General features: G+C 41.8%; 1 protein-coding gene across 1 annotated transcript in view; it reads left to right on the top strand.

Moving 5' to 3' along the window:
- Positions 1-17768, top strand: part of ldb2a (LIM domain binding 2a) — a gene marked incomplete at its 5' end in the record, with an annotated part of 113600 nt that extends 95832 nt beyond the window's left edge. The window contains 4 exons of the mRNA XM_080465536.1: positions 5724-5847; positions 8236-8289; positions 9087-9217; positions 17513-17768. Of these exons, the coding sequence (XP_080321662.1) occupies positions 5724-5847; positions 8236-8289; positions 9087-9217; positions 17513-17743 (540 nt within the window). The 3' untranslated portion in view covers positions 17744-17768. The remainder of the gene's footprint in view (positions 1-5723; positions 5848-8235; positions 8290-9086; positions 9218-17512) is intronic.
- Between the last annotated feature and the right edge of the window lie 3979 nt (positions 17769-21747).

Genomic DNA, 21747 nt, shown 5'->3' with positions numbered 1-21747 from the left:
GACATTGTTTTTCAGTCCTCGGTGATATTGTGACTGTAAGTGTTCCTATTTCTCGGGGTTTTTTGAAGGAATTGAAAGCTGCTTTTTTTTTCTTTTCTTTTTTTAATGTACCCAACATGCCTGCGATCTCTGGGCCTTTGAAACTTGAGTGTATAATTTCCAAAGTGCGTGGCATCAAAACAAAACAGAACAAAAAAATAAGCAGTCTTCTTTACCGTATACGTGTTGGTCTACCTGACCGCCGCAATATCATTTACGGAAATGGGAAGTATAAGCCGGCTGAATACATTAGTGATTATTTCACAGGGCTGTGTTTGTGTTTTCGACGCCAGCGTTGACTGACAGCTCCGATTTCCAAATGGGAGAACAAGAGAGAGACGAGGAGAGGGAAGAATTAATTGGATACAGAAAATTAGCATAACATTAATGAACGCTCCCTGTTGAGACTCATAATTGTGAAATGGTGCAGGAATCAGGGAACGGCACCTCCACTGCTTATAATAACCCAGTGAAGAAAGACACAGCGAGGGGGGAGGGGGGGGGTCCAGGGGATGGGGGGGGGGGGGTGGGGGGGTGTTTTTGTTTTTCTATAACAATGATTTTCCATACAGGAACCAGCTGAAAGAGAAAACACATAATTCAAGTATCTGTAATTACACGCACAAGCTTCGGCTTCTCGTCAGGCTTTATTTTTCTGTCGATTCAGGCGGTCGCCGCTTCACGCAGGAAGTTAAGCTGCTGTAAATATTCCCACTGAGACTCAAATAATTCACAGGAACTTTTCTACAATGGATCTTTTATCGGGAAAGTGAACAGTTTTTATGACTCGTACTGCTTTTTATGTTTTCTTCTGAACTAACAGTGCTTAATTAAATTGAATACTACATTCTGGATGGATAACTATTCTAACTAGGGATGTCCCGATCACATCGGTAGATATCGGATCGGGGCCGATATCGGTGATTTGTCAGTGATCGGGAATCGGCAAATCCAGCCAATCTAAAAAAAAAAAAAAACGCGGTCCACTACGTCACCTAATAACCACAACAATCAGGGACTAGAAGCTCCGGTGGAGCTGCAGAAGCTAGAAGCAGGCGGAGCGGGGCCATAGACCTATAAAACTAGAGTTATATATAGTGGGTTATGTGTTTATGTGCAGGAGTCTACTTCTAAATTTCTATGTAGTCTGTCTTCTTCTGCTTTTTTATTGTGTTTGGTGAGTCACAGCGCCCCTAAAGGCCTGGCAGGTGTACTACATGCCCTGAAGCCTCGTGTTGAGCCGTGTTCATAGTGAGGTGTGGACGGTTTGTTGGGAGAATACTTGGGAGGAAAAAGATCGTATTCTGAATAAGTTTTTGAGAGAACTATGTTCAGAATACTTTTGTCAAACAGATTTTACCACTTTGAAGTGGAATTAAGTGTTTATAATTTACATTGAAATGTAAATGTTTAGTGACATTCAGGTCAAACCTCTCATACTGCTTTAAGGTAAACTGGAATTTAATACACAAAGAAGTTACATTGGAGCCTGAGAGTATTTATGTTTAAGTCATTCTGAGAAGAATTCTGATTCAATAAGTGAATTTTAAAATAATTTCTAGCTGAACAAAGCTTCTGCCAATAGTGCTTTTAGCTTCAGACTTCTTAGTTGATCCAAAAATACACTATTGAGTATCTTTGCATTAGCAATGTAAGTATCGGATCGGGAAAGTATCGGTATCGGCCGATACTCAATTCTGAAAAATCGGATCGGTATCGGGAGCAAAAAAGTGTGATCGGGACATCCCTAATTCTAACTATACTATATACTATATACTATGACTATACTATTCTTTTTCTTTTTTTGTAATGTGTTTGGCCATATATAGATATACACTCACACACATCCAAAATCACATTTAGGGATTTTTTTTTGAATAAATGACACATTGTATTGATAAAGATTTTAGAATATATAGTCTTAAACCATGGCTTCATTTAGAGAATAATTTAACTAAAAATTGTGAAACGTTATTTTGATCACTTTTATTGAACCTTGCAGACACTCGACGAATATCGTTGGGATTTAATAAAGTATATTTACACACATTAGAAAAATAACCTTCAAGACCATTTAAATGTGAGTATTTTCATTCCAGATAAATATATAGTCTGAAATTTTATAGTCTGATCCACTTTTCTTGATAACAATAGTTTGTTTTGAACATTTTGAGCATTAACTGACCTTTAGGAGGGATTGTTTTCTGGTTTAGTTATTCGATTAGAGACGCTGGTGTTGAGTTCGTTTATTAAATTAGACTACATTTGTCTCTGGCTTCGGGTTGGACACGACTGCTTGTCGCTCACTTTGTTTTTCTCAATGTCAAAGGACAAAAACACCTTTTCCTCCCATGAAACTTTGGAATAATGTGTCTCTTAATAAGACCTCTCCCAGTGTTTCCTGGCTGAAGGGTTGCAACCCCACTTTCTCTCCCTGTTTTCATGTGGAGTATTTAAGCCTTCCCCTGTACTGGAGCCGCAGGCTTCCTCCCATTCAGCCTGGAAATAGCCCTTGTTTTCCGGCCGAGAGCCAGGGCTGGTTGGCTGAGCTGGGGAGGGATATTACCGTGTCAGGAGGGAACTATCAGAGGAGAACACGGGATTAGTCTGCAACAGGGATGTTCACTTTACCTCGAGTGGCGTGGCATCAAAACACCGCCGCCGTCCTGCCGGAGCGAGCCGCTCCAGACGTGGCGTGTTTGTGTCGGGTAATTTGGCACAAGCAGCTGAGTCTGCACTCGTTGGAATGACTCGCGGAGAATATATCCATCCTGCTAGAGCAGTCCCACAAGGATTCCCGGCGTTGTCGGGCGGTTTGTTCGAAAGCCTCCAAATGCTTTTGCTCATGAACTCAAGAACGGCGAGCGGAGCGGCGACACGCCGAACTTCCCCAGTTTTAGCGTTTCCATTAGACCCGACAGGAGGAAGACAGGAAGTGGTCGGGATGCGATTAACAGTCTCCTTTCTCTTGGCAATGGCTGCCAGAGTGCCCTTGAGCAACCCAGTGAGCCCACATGTTCCACTTCATATCAGACTCTGACTGGGACACCGACTCAGCCCACATTGAAGATGTTTACATTTGTCTGGCTGAAGCTGCCTGATGGACTGAAACTGAGTTTTAAACAACTAATATTTGAGTTTAAGTGACAAAACCTTCCAGCAGCTCGAGGGAATCAAACCTGGAGGACGCAGTGTTGCGTTATTGTGCAGAAAGACGCCACTGGGAAGGGTCATTTAATGGTGTGTGGGTAACTCCGCTCACAATCCTTTAACATCGCTGTGATTAAAGTATTTTTAGCATTCTGACGAATGCTCATAAGGAAGGCTGTTTCATGCTGTTCTTCCTTTAATTCCATGTCGTCTCATGTCGCCTTTCTGATTCATGAGTTTTTTTGGACGTTTCGACCTTAAAGCTGCTTTTCAGACAATAAATAAACAACCGTGTCCTGAGATCTGAGCAGCGTGTTTATCGCTGCTGCTTCTCGTTCAACCGTGTGAATAAAACCAGTTAAAATGGAGCGAAGAAGCTGAGGAAATGTGGTCAACATGAAAAAACTTCAAAATAAACCTTTAAACTAGCTCAGGGATGAAATAACACCAAAGAGCTCAGAATTATCAGCGCTTTTTTTTTTTTTTTTTAATAAATTCATCTCAGAAAACAAGCGAAAGTGAATTCATTTGGCAGAATAAAAGCAGCTGTTTCCAGCTGAGCGAGGTTTTCACTGTGTCACTGTGTTGAGGTAGATTTCTTTAGGATCGGTTTACTGAGGATCGTATCCAATGTACTTGTCTCCTCTGCGATTTATTTGTTTTAATGACATTTTAGTATTATTCCGACACTAAACTTATTTTACGTACTGCCGCCAGGACACACTTCTGCTTCTTCTGAGTAAATCAAGACAAATGAATCTGAAATTTGGATAAACATCTTCCATCCAACTTTATCCTGTTTTAAGTTTGCAGAGTTATTTCGCTATAATATTTTTAATGTAAACAGAAACACAAAAAGCACATAAAGAGATGATCCGAGGTCGACCGGCGGCCTCCAGGTGCTTTTCTCCCTCTGGGAAGCTGAACGTTCCCACTCTCCGGCTGCTCATGAAGGCATCATTATATAACGCAAACACAAAAAATGTATTTCTGCCTCCTGAGCCTCGAGTCATTTTAACAGAAACACTTTTTGACCATCTAATGACTGAATTCACTTTGTAGAAGCAGTTTCAATGTGTAACACATACAAACTGCAAGCAGAGGAAAGATTCCTCTGAACTGTGTTTAGACTCATTATTTACACCAAACAACAGCAGATTTAAAATCTGTTAGTCTTTTCTCACATTGTTTACATTCATTAGATGGAAAGAACCGAGAAAACTTCACTCTCCAACTTCACATTAACCCAGTGTCAGGACTTCCTTCAAAATATTCCTAGATTACAGACTACAAAGTAAAAATAGCATTGATTCACCGCAGCTTGTATGTAAAATAAGTTTTGAACATCTGATGACTGATCTAAAACTCTTCATGGTACCGAGAAGTGAAAACTTTCAGTTTTGGTATTGAAAATATCCAACAGGCAAAAATGGAGATATTTACACGATATTTATTTATCGTGGTATTTTCTTGTTCTGAGGTAAATCACACGTCATGATGAGTATTTTATGAATTGATTTGGGGGGTTTTGGGCCCAAAATTGTAAGATTCTAGTCTTGAGAGAATAAAAAAGTAATTCAAAGTGTGTGTGACCCAATACCAGTTTAAAAAGGTTCATTAAAAAATGCATCTTATATCAATACCGTCAAAAATTCACTCTTTCTTTCATACTTTTCATTTCAGGACCTGAACATTTTCACTTTTTGCTGAAGTAAATAGATTTACTTTTAATTAAATCTAATAAGTGCCAGTACTTGTACTGAGGTACGAGCTGTGAGTACAGTACAACGTTATGTGTTGATAATCGGCTCAGATCAAAATCTGATTTCTGGTTTTAAGTTCACATAAAACAAAAACAACAAAAATGTGGAGGAATGCATTTTAACCGTGTGGTCATGTCAACATCTAAAAATTAAAACCAAAATAAAGGTTTGATATAAAGTCAGAACTTTTTCGCCCGTCTGTTTGTGAGGGAACTTCCTGTGTTGAACTGAAGCAGACGGGCGAGCGTCGTCCAGCTCCACCAATCAGCAGAGCCCGTTTCCAGCCGGAGCTGCTCCTGATGTGATCCAGATGTTATCTGGAGGAGATAATCCTGATGTATTTAAGATGACAGGATGACCCCCGGTTCCTCCCGGTGCAGATCTCCACAGATTTACAGTTTTCTCCAGACTGAATATTGCGCTTTAGCTCTGTTAGGATGAGAATGTTGTTGGAGGAGAGCGTGGGAACCGCACTGTCGTGTGTGTGAATGTGTGATGGCAGACCTTTTGTCGGCCGATCCACAGAGGCCTCTCATATTAAAACGTATCATCCTGTCCATCTTTTCACTGACTCTGAGCACTTTGTGACAATAAACTGGTGTTTAAGCTACTTTATTAACGGTGTCTATAAAAAGCAGATTTACTGCCTTATTAATCGTTCACCCTCAGTCTGCCTGGGATTAATTGAGCAGCGAATTCTGTGTTTTTATGGCCGTTGTTTGGCTTCATGTCCAGAAAGTGAAGGTGTGCTTGGTCCTGTGGTGTCTGCAGCTGTGTGTCATCCTGGAGCCCATGCAGGAGCTCATGTCCAGGCACAAGACCTACAACCTCAGCCCGCGGGACTGTCTGAAGACCTGCCTCTTCCAGAAGTGGCAGCGGATGGTCGCCCCACCAGGTAACCACACAAACACCTTCTCAGAAGCTTCCGCCCGCGGTGGATGGACTTCACCGCTCTACACTGGCACGGCCCGTTACCACGGCAGCCATTTCAAGTGACAACGCGACAAACGGGCGAAAATGAGACTTCCTGAAAAAACTCTGGGGTCCATCTGTTTCCTCCGTGGTGTCATGACTCCCAGTCCATATTCTCCTGGGACTTGGTACTTTTATTTTGACAGTCACCGTAATAACAATCCAACTTGGTACTTTTATTTTGACAGTCACCGTAATAACAGTCCAACAAGGTAGTCTTATTTTGACAGTCACCGCAATAACAATCCAACAAGGTAGTTTTATTTTGACAGTCACTGTAATAACTTTCCAACTTGGTGGTTTTGTTTTGACAGTCACCATAATAACAATCCAACTTGGTAGTTTTATTTTGACAGTCACCGTAATAACAATCCAACTTGGTGGTCTGTCCACTAGAATGTCCGTGTTCTCCTGTTGTTGATGTTTAGAGCTCATTGTTCTGTGCTACAAGCAAGCGTGTGTGTGCTTTCAGTACTAAAACAACCAACAGCGCCACTGAGTGGCTCTACATGGAAACTACATCATTTTCAGCATTTCTGCTGTTGCCATGAAAACGGACATTATTTAAAAAAAACTGCCGTTTTAACGTGAAACTTTTCTGAAAGGTGACAGCTTCCATGCTCAGCCACTACGGTGTCACTTTGATGGGACTCAAACCACCAACCCTGAGAAGGCGACCCGGCCCACCCACTGAGCGCCAGGCGCTTCAGTGAGACTGTGGATGAAGTCCAGTGGAACTGAGTAGAAACAATGAGAGTCAGTCGGGGTCAGATCCAGTCTGGATCCACAGGAAGAGCCAATCACTTCCTCCTCTTCACATTTAAGTTGCTCACTTCCTGTCACACACCATCTTAATGTTGTAGCTTCACTCACTGAGCAGGAACAGGAGTCGACTCCTTCCTGCTCGGATTCTGCTTTCATTGCATCATTTATGATCCCAAATTTGCCATTATATGTCTTAATCCCTTAAATATGTTTTGCCTGTCAGGTATGTGAAATTAATCAGAGCTGCTTCTTGAATCTCAACCTTGCCAATCTTACCGGGGCCTCTCAGCTCTCTGGGATTGATGTTTGCAAGCTGGTGTCTAAAAAGTACCAGGCTTAAATTGGCTGCGCGGTGGTAAGCTGGAGAGAGAGCAAGCCCACTGGTTTTTTTTTTTGTTGGTTTTTTCGGGACAAATCGGGGTGGCTGCAAATTACAGCAATGCTTAGCGAAGCGTGACGAGATGTCTTTAAAAACCAACACCAGTCAAAAAGCCTTTGACTCAGACCTGTGTAACTTTAATTAAGAGTGCCGAGTGTAATCAAACTAGCAGATCCAGCTCCCCGGCCAGCGGCTCCCCGGCGTCCACCACCAGCTTCAAAGAAAAGAGGAAAAAAAACATAGAGAGCATTTTATGAATATTAAGTCTTATGGAAAAATGACTCTTGTATTGGTGGTTAATTGCATTCGCAGCTTGATATTAAATCCTATTGGACCGATACAGTTTTATCATGAATTATGGGCTTTACACTGAAGTTTAACTTTTGAAGCTCGATCCCACGGTGTTTGCCTCGTTGCAGTTCCGCCCGTTTTGCAGTTTTCCTTACTGGTGCCGTGTTATTCCCCTTTTCCTGCCATTCTTCTCCAGTTTGGAACCGAAGCCAGGAAGGAAGCCACAGGCACATTTATGCTCTGATAAGTCCTTTTGGTGGAAATGGAAGTGATTTTAGTGCGTCACCGGTTCAGGATCGGAGGAAACCAGTCGGATAACAGAAATGATTGTCTCACTCTGACAAAAGGCTCTTTTCTTTTTTCTGCGCACACGTCCGTCAAAGTCGGAAAGAGAAGAGATCGGGATGAAAAAAAAAACCCTAAAAAAAACCCTCATTGTTTTGCCTGTGATTTATAGTTGCAGTTTTTCTTTGTATCATGAGTCGCTGGTTGTTCTAACTGAATATGAAAGCGTCTCCCTCGCTGTGATTAGTAAAAAATGTATTTCATTTTCAGACATCTGTTTGAAGATCACAGCTCTGTTGTCTTGTCTCTCTCGAGATTAAAAGGAATAATGTTTCCTAACAAATGTTGGCAGGATTTGCAAAATGTTATATTAATTAATTATGCTCCACATAAATTATTTGGTGAATTCTGGAAACACTAAGATCTCTATTTAACCTGTGTCAACATTTTATATCTTTTTAATGATGGGGAATAGGCGGGAGAACGTCTTTTATTTTGGCGCTGTGTGCTGTTGATTGTTTGCATATTTCTGTCCATTTCCTCTTGTTCCTCCTGTTTTCAAATGAAACTGATATTTGGCTCCGGTTTCAGCTGGACACCCACAGAACTTCAAAACGGAAATATTTCCCACGAATCACAAAAAAGGTATCTTCTCTCTCACGGTGTCATTTGTCTGCAGAAAGCAGCGCTGCAAAGCCTCCAAATACATTTTTACGTGCAACTTTACTGTGGACGCTTAACTGCATGCTGATAAAAAAAAAATCCCTGCGAATGGAACAAATGCTCATGTTGTGTTGAATGCATGCAGACTAACACACCAATACAATGTTCTATGACATGATGCTATCCGACATGAAAACATCTGCACTAGTAGACTGTGCAGAGAGCTTCTAGCATTCATCCATCTGTGCTGTAATTCTCATCAATTAACTGTTGTTAGTTTCAAAGAAACGGTGGGGAAAAGGGAAGAAGTTCCCAAATGGCCGATAAAGGGTTAAAACTAAAAGATGCTCTGCTGCTCACATCCGCAGAAACACGACAAATCTGCTGAAATTGATACAGTAAAAGAGCAAATGTAGTAAAAACAAACACAGATGTGCTTTCTGCCTCAGCAGAGCAGCTTCAATCTGGTCGCTGCTTTTTCACAATCATTAACAAATTTACGTTTGCGTCGAGCATCAGGGTCCATCGTTGAGCGTTTATGCAAATGAAGTGTGCTTTTATTTTTCTTACTAGTGCATGTCTGGGGAGACGTTAACGCCGGTGTGGCTTCACCTCTGAAGAAAACAAAGCATGGGGATGTTGTGGAATCGTGTGTGTGTTTTTGTGTGTATGTGTGTCTGCACTCCGCCCTGCACACACACACCCATACACCTTCTCCCCGTCTGTATGCATTATGTTCTTGGCATTGCCTCTGTTTCTGTTTGCTGGTCGCGCCAAAGCTGAGCCCGCCCGACAGACGACCACGAAGAGGAGGAAACGGAAGAACTCGGCCAGCAGCGCCAACAGCAGCGTGGGCACCGCCGCCGGCAAGAAGCGCAGCCCCGCCACCAACTTCAGCCTCTCCAGTCAGGTACCTGTAAGCATCAGCTCCACTCGGTTTGGCTCTTCTATTGTTTCTATTACGCATGTTTCCTCAAGAACTCCTAATGTTGCCGCTGCTCAGAGTGACTTCATCTGCTCTCATGAGAGGAGGAAGACGCAGGGAGGAGAAACTCAAATCTGAGACATAGACTCTGCAGGGGGCGTGTCTGGAAACGTCGCACAACAAATAAATACATCAAGTGTCGTAAAAAGTTAAAACATTAAAAATCATCAAGTAGTACAAGAGGAGCTGAATTTATAAATAACCAAGTGTTCCTCCGCTCCAGGTTGTGTTACGTTGCTCCCATCTCAGTAAAGTTGTTTTAAAAGAGCCACTTGACCTCTGTGTGACCTCTGTGTGACCTCTGGGTGACCTCTGGGTGACCTCTGGCCTGCACAGTGGCTGCAGCCTGCAGGAGGTTGAAGGAGAAAACAGGAGGTTTGAATCTCAGGGCCACACGGGAGCATGTGGGTGGGGAAAGTGACACGCTGCCCTCTCTTAGCCACCACTGTTAGAACGCCCTTGAGCAAGGCAGTGAACTAGCAGGCGTCCAGAGGACTGGAGAAGCATGTGAGTGAGGCTGCAAACCAAATACAAACTGACATGAGCAGATGATTTAAAGATTGAGCGTGAGGTTATCACAGCAGAGTTCTGCTCAGGTGGGACACTGCAAGGTGATGCTTTATAGTTATATATGAACCTTTTACGTCTATAATTAAGTCTAAAGTCCGTTTTTAACTAAAAGCTTAAGAATGAACTGAAAACAATGAATATCAAGTAAAATCATAATACAAAAAAAAACTTAACCTTGAAATTCACCAGCAGGTTCAAAACACGTTGAAATGTAGATTACATCTGATGTACTGTTTGTGTGAACGACTGCAGAGATCTGCAATAGTAGAACAATACTCATCAGTATTTACATATACACATATATTTCAGCTTAGATTGTGTTTTCTAGAGGTTCATTTCTAAGTTATTTTCTCATTCAAACCATTACTGTCAATAGTGACTGTTATTAAACCTTTATAGTTTTAAATTACAGTGAGAAATAAACTATTTTCATCAAATGTTGGTCAAGAAAACTTTTTTACCTCTAAATTCACATATAATGAGAAAAAATAGCCCAAAAGCAGCATTTAGACGGATATTAGTTACACTTTAAATGAAAATCACCCGATAGTTTTTAAAGCAGGAGGTTTTCTCGTAGTGACGCAATCACAACACTCCGTGTACCATCATGTTAAACTTTCTCAACAGATTTACTTTAATGAAGAACTCGTTTCCTTTCATTGTGAGCAGTGGAGAGAGAAACATCTGCATGTTTGATAGAACAAACGGACCGAAGATAAGAAAATGTGTCTGTTGTGTGGCGGGGAATCGTTTCCAGGGGTAAATGCCTGATTTGGCTGCACGTCTTGGTAAAAGGCCACTTGACACAGTTGGAGGTTAAACAGTGGAGCATGGCGCCGCCGGCGCGGCGCTCCCCTGGAGGATTGGTGGCGCTGCGAGCCGTGTTCGTCTGCAGACGCTCTACTTTCACTCCAGACGCTGCTCATTACGCTCGTTCACACCGGCAGCTCAAACTGATCTGGAGCCTGAATACTAACATTTGGCTCCAGTTTCTGCTCATGTTGCTCCAGATTCTACCGGGTGGAGGTTCAGGAGAGCGAATGTTTCCTTCATAGGCTCTACAGCGCCGCCCTGCAGCGCCACCCTGCAGACGCCCCGCAATTACCTGCACATACCAGTAATGTAGTGAGAAAGAGAAAACATGATCTCTAACTGCATTATGTTGCTTCTGTAGCGTTGGGAATGAAGCCGACTGGGTGAAAGGAGGAGTTTGAATTTCACATTTCAGATTGTATAAATTGTTTGAAATCGATTTGACTTTTTTTTCAAATCATTTTAATCATTTTCTTTATCAAAATGTGCGAGTTTGATCATTTTACTGTGACTGCCTGGTTAAACAAATGAAAAAGAATGAATTAAAAAACATTAATAATTTAATGTAACCCTTAAAAATGTACAGTTTTACCCAGAATGTGTTCTTACAGGATCTTTCTTCAACGATTATGTCTAAATATGGACAATAAAATACAAAATATACAATCAAATCTCACAAAATGGTCTGAAACTCAAACAAATCATGTTTATTCGATTATTTTTCAGTCATTGTAAGTTATACAACATTGCATATTCATTATTGATTACTACTGTCCGTGTTATTGATAGAAATATACACTGAGTATGACTTCATGATTTTAAAAGTAGATCCTGTCACTTGCGTACTTTTGTCTTCGGTGCTGGAGTTCAAGCAGTTTTCACATATTTTGAAGATCAGCCAGGTGGATTTACTGGGAATACAAGAAGTTTTTCAACCTCAATTCAAATAAATGCAATTATTCTTCTAGTTTAGCAAATATGGCTGAAATAACCCCAATTTTAGTTTTTAAACCTCAACAAACTCACAAGTTTTAAACTATGATCAGGGTTGATAAAAGGTTCAGATGGAAACATAATAAAGTTGTATTTTCAATATTCTTATAGTTTTTATTGTCAGGAAATGTTCACGTTCACGTGTCAAAAGTAATTTTTCTACCAAAGTAGTGTAAACACACAAGAAACGTGATCATAAGAAGAAACTTGATAAGAATAATAAATCTTCCATTTTGACAAGTCAAGGCTTATTTGTCATTTAAAAAAAGACAAATCAGATGATTTTCACTTTTTCTTGTTTATACTTTTGAAACACACACACACACACACACACACACCCTCTTGTCCCTCTCTGCTCTGTGATGTGGTCACTTCACTGTCTCGTCATCTTTTAAGATTTGTCCCCGTCGTTCTTTTACCTCCTTCCCTCCGTCTCTCACATGCATAATGTACACACACACACACACACACACACACACACACACACACACACACACACACACACACACACACACACACACACACACACACACACACACACACACACACACACACACACACACATGCGCGCACGCGCAAATTGTTTTCTCTCTGGAAGGCAGTGTGGCTCTGTGCCAGCTCTCATTATCACCGATATCTGTATACACCTTCCACCCTCCACCCTCCATCCTCTACCCTCTACCCTCCACCCTCCATCCTCTACCCTCCATCCTCCACCCTCCACCCCCCATCCTCCACTCTCCACCCTCCATCTTCGGCCCCTTCCACCTTTACATGCACACGCTCTACTCTGTCACTGCCCCCCTCCATACCCCCATCCCTCCATCCTCCTCCAGCTCCTCCTCCCCCCACCTTCCCACACACCCACTTTCACACGCACACACACACACACACACACACACACACACACACACACACACACACACACACACACACACACACACACACACACACACACACACGCCAGCAGCCCCCCTCTTGTCGTCTCTTAAAGACGCTGCTAACATGCTGGTTACATATGTTGCTCGCCTGCTGTCTTTGTCTGAGAAGTTGTTCGTTTGTGGCTGAACACAAGCCTACGTGAGCCCAATAACAATAAGTAGTGGACCCTCGCACGGGGAGGGGGGGGGGCTACCAGAGGCTGGAGGGGTTTGGGGGGGTGGGGGGGTGGATGTTTATGGTGTGAGCAACACTGACCTCTAGTGGCGTGAAGGAACTGCTTGTTTTTACTCCGGCCTCTTTCTACTCCTCATGGTTATTCCTCATTGTTAAAGCATAAGAGTGTGGAGCAGATCCTCCACCGTCCACTGTACACACACACACACACACACACACACACACACACACACACACACACACACACACACACACACACACACACACACACACACACAGGTCATCTGAGAATTACATTTACAAGGCTCCGCTCTGAAGTGAGGATTTCAACAACAAACATCTCGCGAGTGAACTCAAGTGATCCCGTCACACTATTTATAGGCACTAACACTTGCCAGCTTCGTACCTCATTGTGACCTTTTTTACATAATATTTCCACTCCTCAAACCAAAAACCAATTGTAATCTGGAGCCAGATATGTAGTGTAGTGTCCAGCGTGTTGAAGACGCCTCGTCGATTTAATACATGATTTTGTGCAGAGATCCTCCTGGGAAAAGGTGAAACTATTCATCATCCTGCAAAAACACTTTCTGCTAATAATTGTAAAGGAATCGACACAAATATAAAACCTTCGCTTCAACCATTTAAAGGACACTCGCTAACATATGTGTAAACTCAAGGTTTGGATTATATTCCTTCACTTAAATACTTTAAAGTCAGTATAAATGCTGTGAAACTGAATGAACACACATTTTCTAGTCGAACAATTCTCCAGATGTGCTTCAGTCATCTGTACAGTAGCTGTTCAATGTGTGATTTATAAAAGAAAAACACTCAATATGATTTCCTCACATTTTAAAAATGCTTTTTAAGATAAATGCATAAATCATGTGCACCAGTGGGAAATGTTTTTGCACTGTGTTCATGTTATAAGAAATGCTACAAATACAGGACTCCTCTTAATATTCATTTCATTTCATTTATAGATTTTAAGGTAGAAAAGAAAATCGATGGGGAAGTCACCTGTTATGATAACCTCTTATTTCATGTTAGAGAGTTGAGTATTTGGTGACTCATTTTAAATGTCATGAACAAATTCAAACTGTTTGTTTCACATGTCAAACCCGAAGCAGCTCATTTCATAACAATTACAGCTGTAATTAACTCAAGCACCAAACATGCAATCACCCGGCTCTGAAAACAACCATGAAACTGCACTTTATCCTCCTGTTTTAGTCACTTTGGTCAGAACCTGCAGTGCCCTGCAGGAAATTGCTTATTTATTAAATGAAACTGGGTATTTGTACATTAAATATTGATGTTTCCACTTGGAACTTTGGTCTGAGAGCCACAGAAAAAGAAGGAACGCCTTGTTGGTTTTGGTCTTTTCAAGAGGTTAATTTATCCTTTAATAGTGTTTTTTTGCAGTAATTGTGAGCAAAATAATGAGCAAACAAACAGTAAAAGTCGAGATTAGAACGGCAGCACCTGTCTACATTTCATACGTTTAAAACCAGAAGGCTGCTTCATGTTATCATCTAATTTGCACTTTTTCTTTCTCGCGCAGCTTTAAGGGACAATTAACGTCCTCCCGTCTCCTCCTCGTTCTCCCGCCAAATTCCCACTTGTTGTTTCCCCCGGCCCGAGGAGTAATCTGGCTGACAATATGCTGATGACGGCGCTGGCTGAGTGGAGGGGGCGGAGCCACGCTCAAAGCCCGCTCGCGTCGCTACCTTGAATGCTAACTCTTAACGAGATGAGTAGACAAGTAGACGCTATTAATTAGCTCACAATTAGTGTTCCCCGTCCCGGGCTCGCCACCAGCTGTTATTGTCGGAGCGATGTGTTTTAAAGGTGGGGGGGGGGGGGGGGGGGGGGGGGGGGCGCCCAAAATTGGCCAGAGGTAGGTTGACAGGCCTCCTCACAGGAACAGATGGTGGATCCCAGCGTTGTTGGCAATCAGCACGTTTTTAGCTAATGACTTAATTAGCTATGCAAATTGACAAATCAGTGTGGATATTGTCATTTAGTTGAAAAGCTCACCTAAATTAATTAGCCTGATTAAGGCATAGTGGGGTGTAGAAGTGGTCGCTGGGGGGGTTTGGGGACGCCGCCGATAAATAAACTGCCTCCCCTCACTGGGTGCTATCCATCAAACCGTGTGTGTGTGTGTGTGTGTGTGTGTGTGTGTGTGTGTGTGTGTGTGTGTGTGGCGGGGGGGTGGGGGGGTGGGGTTTCTAGTTTTTGTTTGTGTGTTTACATCCATACTCGTGTGATCGTGTGTTTGTTCTGCACTCGTGTGTTTATCTCTGTGCGGTTCTGGCGTCGCTGCAAGTTTGTCGTGTTCAGAAAACACACACACACACACACACACACACACACACACACACACAAGGTTAATCTGCATTCAAGTGCCTTTGTGTGCGTTTGTGTTGAGGTGTGTGATTGCGTGCTGAGGTATGATTGTACAGTAGGCTTATCTGGGTTTGTGTGCCTGTTTGTCTGTGTTTTCGTGTGTGTGTGTGTGTGTGTGTGTGTGTGTGTGTGTGTGTGTGTGTGTGTGTGTGTGTGTGTGTGTTGGGGGAGAGATGGTGGAGGGGAGCAGGGTTGACACACATGGCCAGTGAAGCGTTCGCTCCATTTAACTGTACAGCTCCTTCCAGGTCGGGACGGGGGCGCCGCCTCAGACGGTCAAACCGAGATGAGGTCCTCCGACTCTCAGAGACGCTCCGATAGATGGAGCCGCCACTCGAAACGTATTGATCTGCATTTGAATGTGAATTGTTTGTCAGCAGAATGCCTGCTCTCAGCGGCGCGGGGGCATCTCTGTCTTCATCAGGACGGCTTCCCATCACAACAGGCTCAGATATCAGTGGGTAATGGATGAATCTCGGTCTCCCCCTCCCCTGACCCGCCGTGAGGCGGCCATCGCTGTGAAATATGTCCGACATGATGAGTATTGATCGGGGTTTATATGGAGCGCCGGGGGAATCCGTTTTCCGTTGCAGCAGGGCCGGACAGACGGGTTCACCGGACTCACTGTCCCAAACACCAGCAGGGGGTCTGCTGGAACCAACTGGTGCCCCCCTTCAATGAGACCCTCGATAAAGTCTCGTCTTCATGACCCTTGAAAAGTAGACGATCAGATTCTCATTATGGGAAACACAAAACATACATTATGATTCATTTGAAGTGAATGTTGGTGATTAGAGGGCGGATCCTGGATCATTTGATATTCAGACGGCGCTTTGGTTTGAGAATTAGATGAAACAGATTTAATTTCTCCTCTGGTGATTTCTCACTCACTTTAGCATATTAATTCTAAATCGCCCCGAGGCTAAATACAGACGGTCCTGCTCTAAAACCCAAAACATTTCACGGCTGCCTGTGTAAAAATTAATTCTATTTGTATACCAGATTTCAGAACTACTTAGAGGCTGCTTTATGTATCCTGCTCAAATAAACCAAATTGGCGAGTTGGGGGTAGAAAAAAAAAGAAGGATCTCGATGAGAGATAATCAGTAATAAAGTACTGTGTACAGAAGACCGAATGACAGCTGATATAGAAAACAGAACCAGATGGGATTCTTTTTAAGGTCAAACATTCTGTTGTGTTTCCTTCAGGTGTCACAACATTGTTTATGAAAATATCTTAAAAATCTGTTCAAAACCTCAATGAACCCTGAAACACAACTCAAAATATAAAAAAGTACTTAGTTATTTCACACAATGCAACGTGAATGAACACCCCAGGAATCATCTTTTAACGAGGCCTCCTCCCTTCACACCTTCCAATGCAGAAGCTTGACCTTGGACTTTGAAGGAAACCAACTGCCGATCGTCTCTGTCTCAGTAGAACAGCGTCCATGATGTCGACATCGGTTCTCCGTTGAAGTAACTTCCTGAACTCCCGAGGCTCCGTTTACACCACAACGCTTTCAACTTCAAATGCTAAACTTTCTGTGCGTTTTCAGAATCCGTTTGCACGACAACGGTGTTCAGAGTCACTGAAAACACGACTTTTTAAAAACTCTTTGTCACGGCAGAAACGCTGCTACATGATCTCCACGACCGTAGTAACTAGCAGTTCTGCACATGCTCAGTAGAGCCAATCAACCGTGTTTCCTCCGTGGTTTCCTCCCAGATTCTCCTTCCACTTGGTACTTTTATTTTGACAGTCACTGTAATAATAATCCAACTTGGTGGTCAGTCCACTTGAACGTCCGTGTTCTCCTGTTGTTAGAGTTTAGAGTTCTCTGCAGGAAAACAAAACCAAACAAACCAAAAAATTGCCTTTTCCCTTGAATTGTGTGGAAACGGGGCCTGACTCACCGTCCTACCATCACCCAGCTCTTATATAAACTCTTATTAAAGATGTCTGCTGTATGTTTGAAATAATCTATGCAGAGTAAATCTGGAACCAATCGCACGTTTTCTTTAGACGTGCCTAAAACTTTTGCACGCTGCTGTATTTTTGCGCTCAGCGCTTCCCCGCTTCATCTGCAATAAAAGCTCGTTTGACATCTGCTTGGATGGACTGAGATTCCAGGTCTGTTGACCTGCGCTGTACGTGAATGTCAACATTCAAAAGGGCATAAAAAGATGGAGTAACGCGGCGGCGAGGACACTTCCAACATGATGTGACCTTTTTAAAGCACGTAGCCAGGAGAGGGAACATTTGTGTTCTGTGTTGCTTTCAGTTTGCAAATGTTGTCTCCCCCCCCCCAGGACGTGATGGTCGTGGGCGAGCCCACCCTGATGGGCGGCGAGTTCGGGGATGAGGACGAGCGCCTGATCACCCGTCTGGAGAACACGCAGTACGACGCCACCAACGGCCTGGACGACGAGGACGACTTCAACAGCTCCCCGGCTCTGGGCAACAACGCCCCCTGGGGCAGCAAGCCCCCCTCCACCCAGGACAGCAAGGCGGAGAGCACGGCGGCGCAGCCCTCGCAGTAAAACACCAGAAGAAGAAGAGGCTCGACTCCGTGTGGACTGGACTTTTTAACCCCCCCCCCCCCCCCACCGAGGGCAGAGCTTCAATGCCTCATAACAGACTGAATCAGATCCCCCCCCCCCCCCCCCCCCTCCCCCCCCCGTCTGCCCAGCCACAGTATGGACATTTTCTTCTTCTCTGAATCACTGTAACATCCAGGAGAACTGGCAGCATTGCACAGCAATATCCACAGACAGCAAACACAGACAAGCTGTATGCAACTGTAATATATGTTAAAAAAAAAAAAAAAAAAAAGAACGAGGGGCTTTTGTTTCCCTTTTTTCCCAAGAATGCAGTGGAAAATTGCGGATCAAATTCTCCTCCTCAGAGCGTCAGACACAAACCTCTCGTCTGGTGGAAAACCACAGCTGTGATTGGTTGACCTGCAGGTCACAAGTCATCACGCTGACAGTAGACAGCGAAGAGGAGGAGGAGGAGGAGGAGGAGGAGAAGAAGAGTAAAAACAACAAACAAAATGTCTCATAAAACAGCAAGGTGTTTTTTTAACAGCCAGCAGACCTCTTGGAATCATCTCACCACATTGGAGACAAATGAAACATTGTTTGAGGCAATTGCATTTTTATTGGAAATTGGGTTGGCTGTCGGTTGTTTCTGCAGTTGCTGTTTATTTCCATTTCCAATTAGGAGGAAATAAAAGTTCTCCACCGCCATGGACTCCGTTCAAACGGGGGAAAATCGTGTCCCAGGATTGTTTTTTCCACATTACTGCAGTCGTCACAGATTGTGATTTCATGCAAACCAGTTTGATTGTGTTGGTAGTCTATTGGTATTTTGCTTCTCGGAATCCTTTGCAATCACGTTGTAATTTTGCAGATCAGTATGTGAACTTTGCCGACACGCGTTGATGCGTCAATGTTGATTTTTTTCTATTTTTTCTCTCTCTCTCTCTCTCTCTCTCTCTCTACGATTCCCTCCTGGAAAATTGGACTTCTTTCCCTTTAACGACCTATTCCCAAACTGATACTGAAGCCTTTTCCTGCATGGTTTTTTATAGATCTTTTCTTTTGTTTGATATATGTGCTTTTTAAAACACATCGCTCAGATTTGCGTTCTTTCGGGTTCATCAGTTTGGGAACACTGTTACAAGGTTTGTAGCTCTGTACATAGAGGTGGAATCTCTTTTGTCCACTGTAAATCAGCCACTGAGAGCAGTTTGGATATGGCAGCTGTTTTGTTTCGTTTCGTTTTGTACAGGAGGTTCAGATTTCTGTCGGGTGGTTTGGACGGACGCTGGTTTGCCTCCGCCTCAACCAAACTCTCGCCGTCGTCTCTTCGCTAGTGCAGAACCAAAGCCAGGAAGGTGATTAACAGCCACACGGTCACACGCTCGTATTTGTTGTGTATTCTGTGGACATACTGTGGGATGAAACCGGGTTTTTAGAAGAAAATGAAGTCCCATCCACCCCACAGAAATACTTTTCAATCCCTCTTTGCGTTCACAATTGTTCTTTATTCTTTAACTGAATTGATCCTGCAGCATATATATATCCCCGATCTCTTTCGTTGGACTTTTCTTTGAAAATGGGCAAGAAGACAAATGACGGATGTCTTTATACAATTGGATCTTCTGGGTATTTATTTGTGCATTTGTAAGGAATCTAACACATTTCTAAATATGTTTGAGCCTAGTATTATTAGACACCGTTTGTACATTATATAGCAGAGGTGTTCAGTGTCATATCTGATGTCTGGTATGTATGCTTTACCATTATGTGTGCCAATAAACCGTGCTTACAAAGGAGCCTGGTTCGGTTGCGTGCGTGTCCGTGCATGTAGCCGGACGACTTTCTGTTTTTTTCAGCTGTCAACTTTTTAAAAAATGAACTAAAAGTGCAGACATGTCTCTGTGAGGGTTGTTTTCTAGCTGTCCTGAAACTTTCGATCATGTTGCATCATTGTCAAAATGCACTTTTGAAAGTTTCTTATTCGTCTTTCTGTGTCTTTCAAACAACTTTGTACAAGAAAACATGATGTTCCTACAGAATTATCAAAAAGTGCAGTTAAGTACTCAGCTTTATATTCAAAGTTTATCTGTTAATACATTGGGGGGACTATATAATTGGTGTAAGAGTTTCTGCCATGTCCTTTTTATCCTTTGTTGATAAGTGGCTAAAGGATGCTTCAGGAAAGAGTTTTTTTTAACTACATTTAATGATAATTTCAGGAGAATATGGCAAAAGAAGCAGTAATGAGGCCCACAGAATTACACACTACGATCTCTTAGACATTAAGGTTTGGTCATTATTACATTTGTCCAGAAACTTATGTTTGGTTTTCTTTTTATTCACCCAGTTGCTGTTAATTCGACAGGAATGTGAGTTGATTATTTATTTAAATGCTGCCACGTTGAACCTGCTTCAATCAGCCAGAGAATAAAACATAGAGGGTCCTCTCACTGAGAATATGAGCTCAGAATGAAACTTTAACTCTGTGGGAAGAGTCGTGAGCCTGTTGTTGGGTAGACTTTCAATCCTGGAAGATTTCATAGAGCTTTGGCGACACCAAGTGGGCGATGTAAGTACTGCGAAAACATGCAGTCCCTGCTACTATTAGGAGTGAATGTTCTCTGTTTCAGCAGTGCTGCAAAGAGACTAAAAGATAATCTAGTGGCCTTCTCAAAGTTATTATCACTCAAGCTTTTTGATCACCACACTTACTTTCTTTACTCAGTTCAGAAGAGCACAGTTTAACTTGTGTTACAGTAAACCTATAAAAACATTTTCAACTATTGAATTGTCTTTAGCTCAATTTGACAGTTCAACAGTTAATATGCTGCCATAACTCTGGTTTCCTTTCATTTAATTGCCTTTAATTGTATGTTTGATTCCACGCAGATAATTCGACAATGCTTTTTGAATTGTTTCTTTTGAAAATGTATGAAAATAGTCATTTTAGTTTTATACAGTACGATGAGTATACTTTGATATTCTCTAGTCAGTGATATTCTTGCAACTTGCGTCACAAACATGGCCAATACGAGCCATATATTACAAATATACCATGAAATAAATAATATGAAACTATCAAGATTAACCAAAGAGATAGTTTAGATCCCAATCATACAACTTAGCTGTTTTAATCTAATCAAACTTGAATTTTTATTGTTTTTTATTATTACAAATGCATATAAATATATTTAGTGACACTCATATTAGTTATGATGAAACATTTTCCATGTACAAATTGTGGAGTAACTTCTTAATGATTTCTACAATATACATGTAGATAAAACATTCAAAATACATTTTTAGATTTGAGGATTTACAAATAAAGAATGAAGAATGTAATAATATTTCTATACATATATTTTGTTATTTTATCATTAATATGTGAGATTACTTTTTGTTGAAATCAAATAAATTAAGTTGAAAATCAAACAGAAGCTTTACTAAATTAAGCTGAGAATCAAACTGAAACTTAAAATTGAAAACTTGAATAGATAAAGTTGAAAATTAAACAGGAACTTGCACAAAATAAGTTGCCGAATATGAAATGGAGAACAGTAAAAAAAAATGAAGTTGAGAATAAAACTGAAACTTAAATAATCTTAAAACGTCAAGAAAAGCTCCAATAAAGTTGAAAACTTGATTTAATAAAGTTGTAAATTAAACACAAACATTTTGTTCAGAAATAAAAATAAACTTGAATAAATTAAGTTGCGGTCTAAACTGAAACTTAAATTAAGTTTAAACATCAAGAGAAGCTTAAAAAAAGTTGAAAACTTGAAATCATAAAGTTGTAAATTAAACATAAATGTGTCTTTAGTTTACTATTAAAAATAAACTTCAACAATTGAAGTTTAAAAGTATGAACGTTAAACAGAATGTTCACTAAATCAAGTTGAAAATGAAACTTGGGCTGTTTTCCAGTACCCATACTAGATATAGAAATAACAGAAATAAACAAATAGATTTTGCGTGTCTCCGACACATGACGTCAGAGGCAC

The sequence above is a fragment of the Lipophrys pholis genome, assembly GCF_963383615.2.
Source record: "Lipophrys pholis genome assembly, chromosome: 6".
Classification (NCBI taxonomy): Eukaryota; Metazoa; Chordata; class Actinopteri; order Blenniiformes; family Blenniidae; genus Lipophrys; species Lipophrys pholis.
Note: the sequence above shows the minus strand (reverse complement) of the source record. Positions and strands in the feature narration are given on the sequence as shown.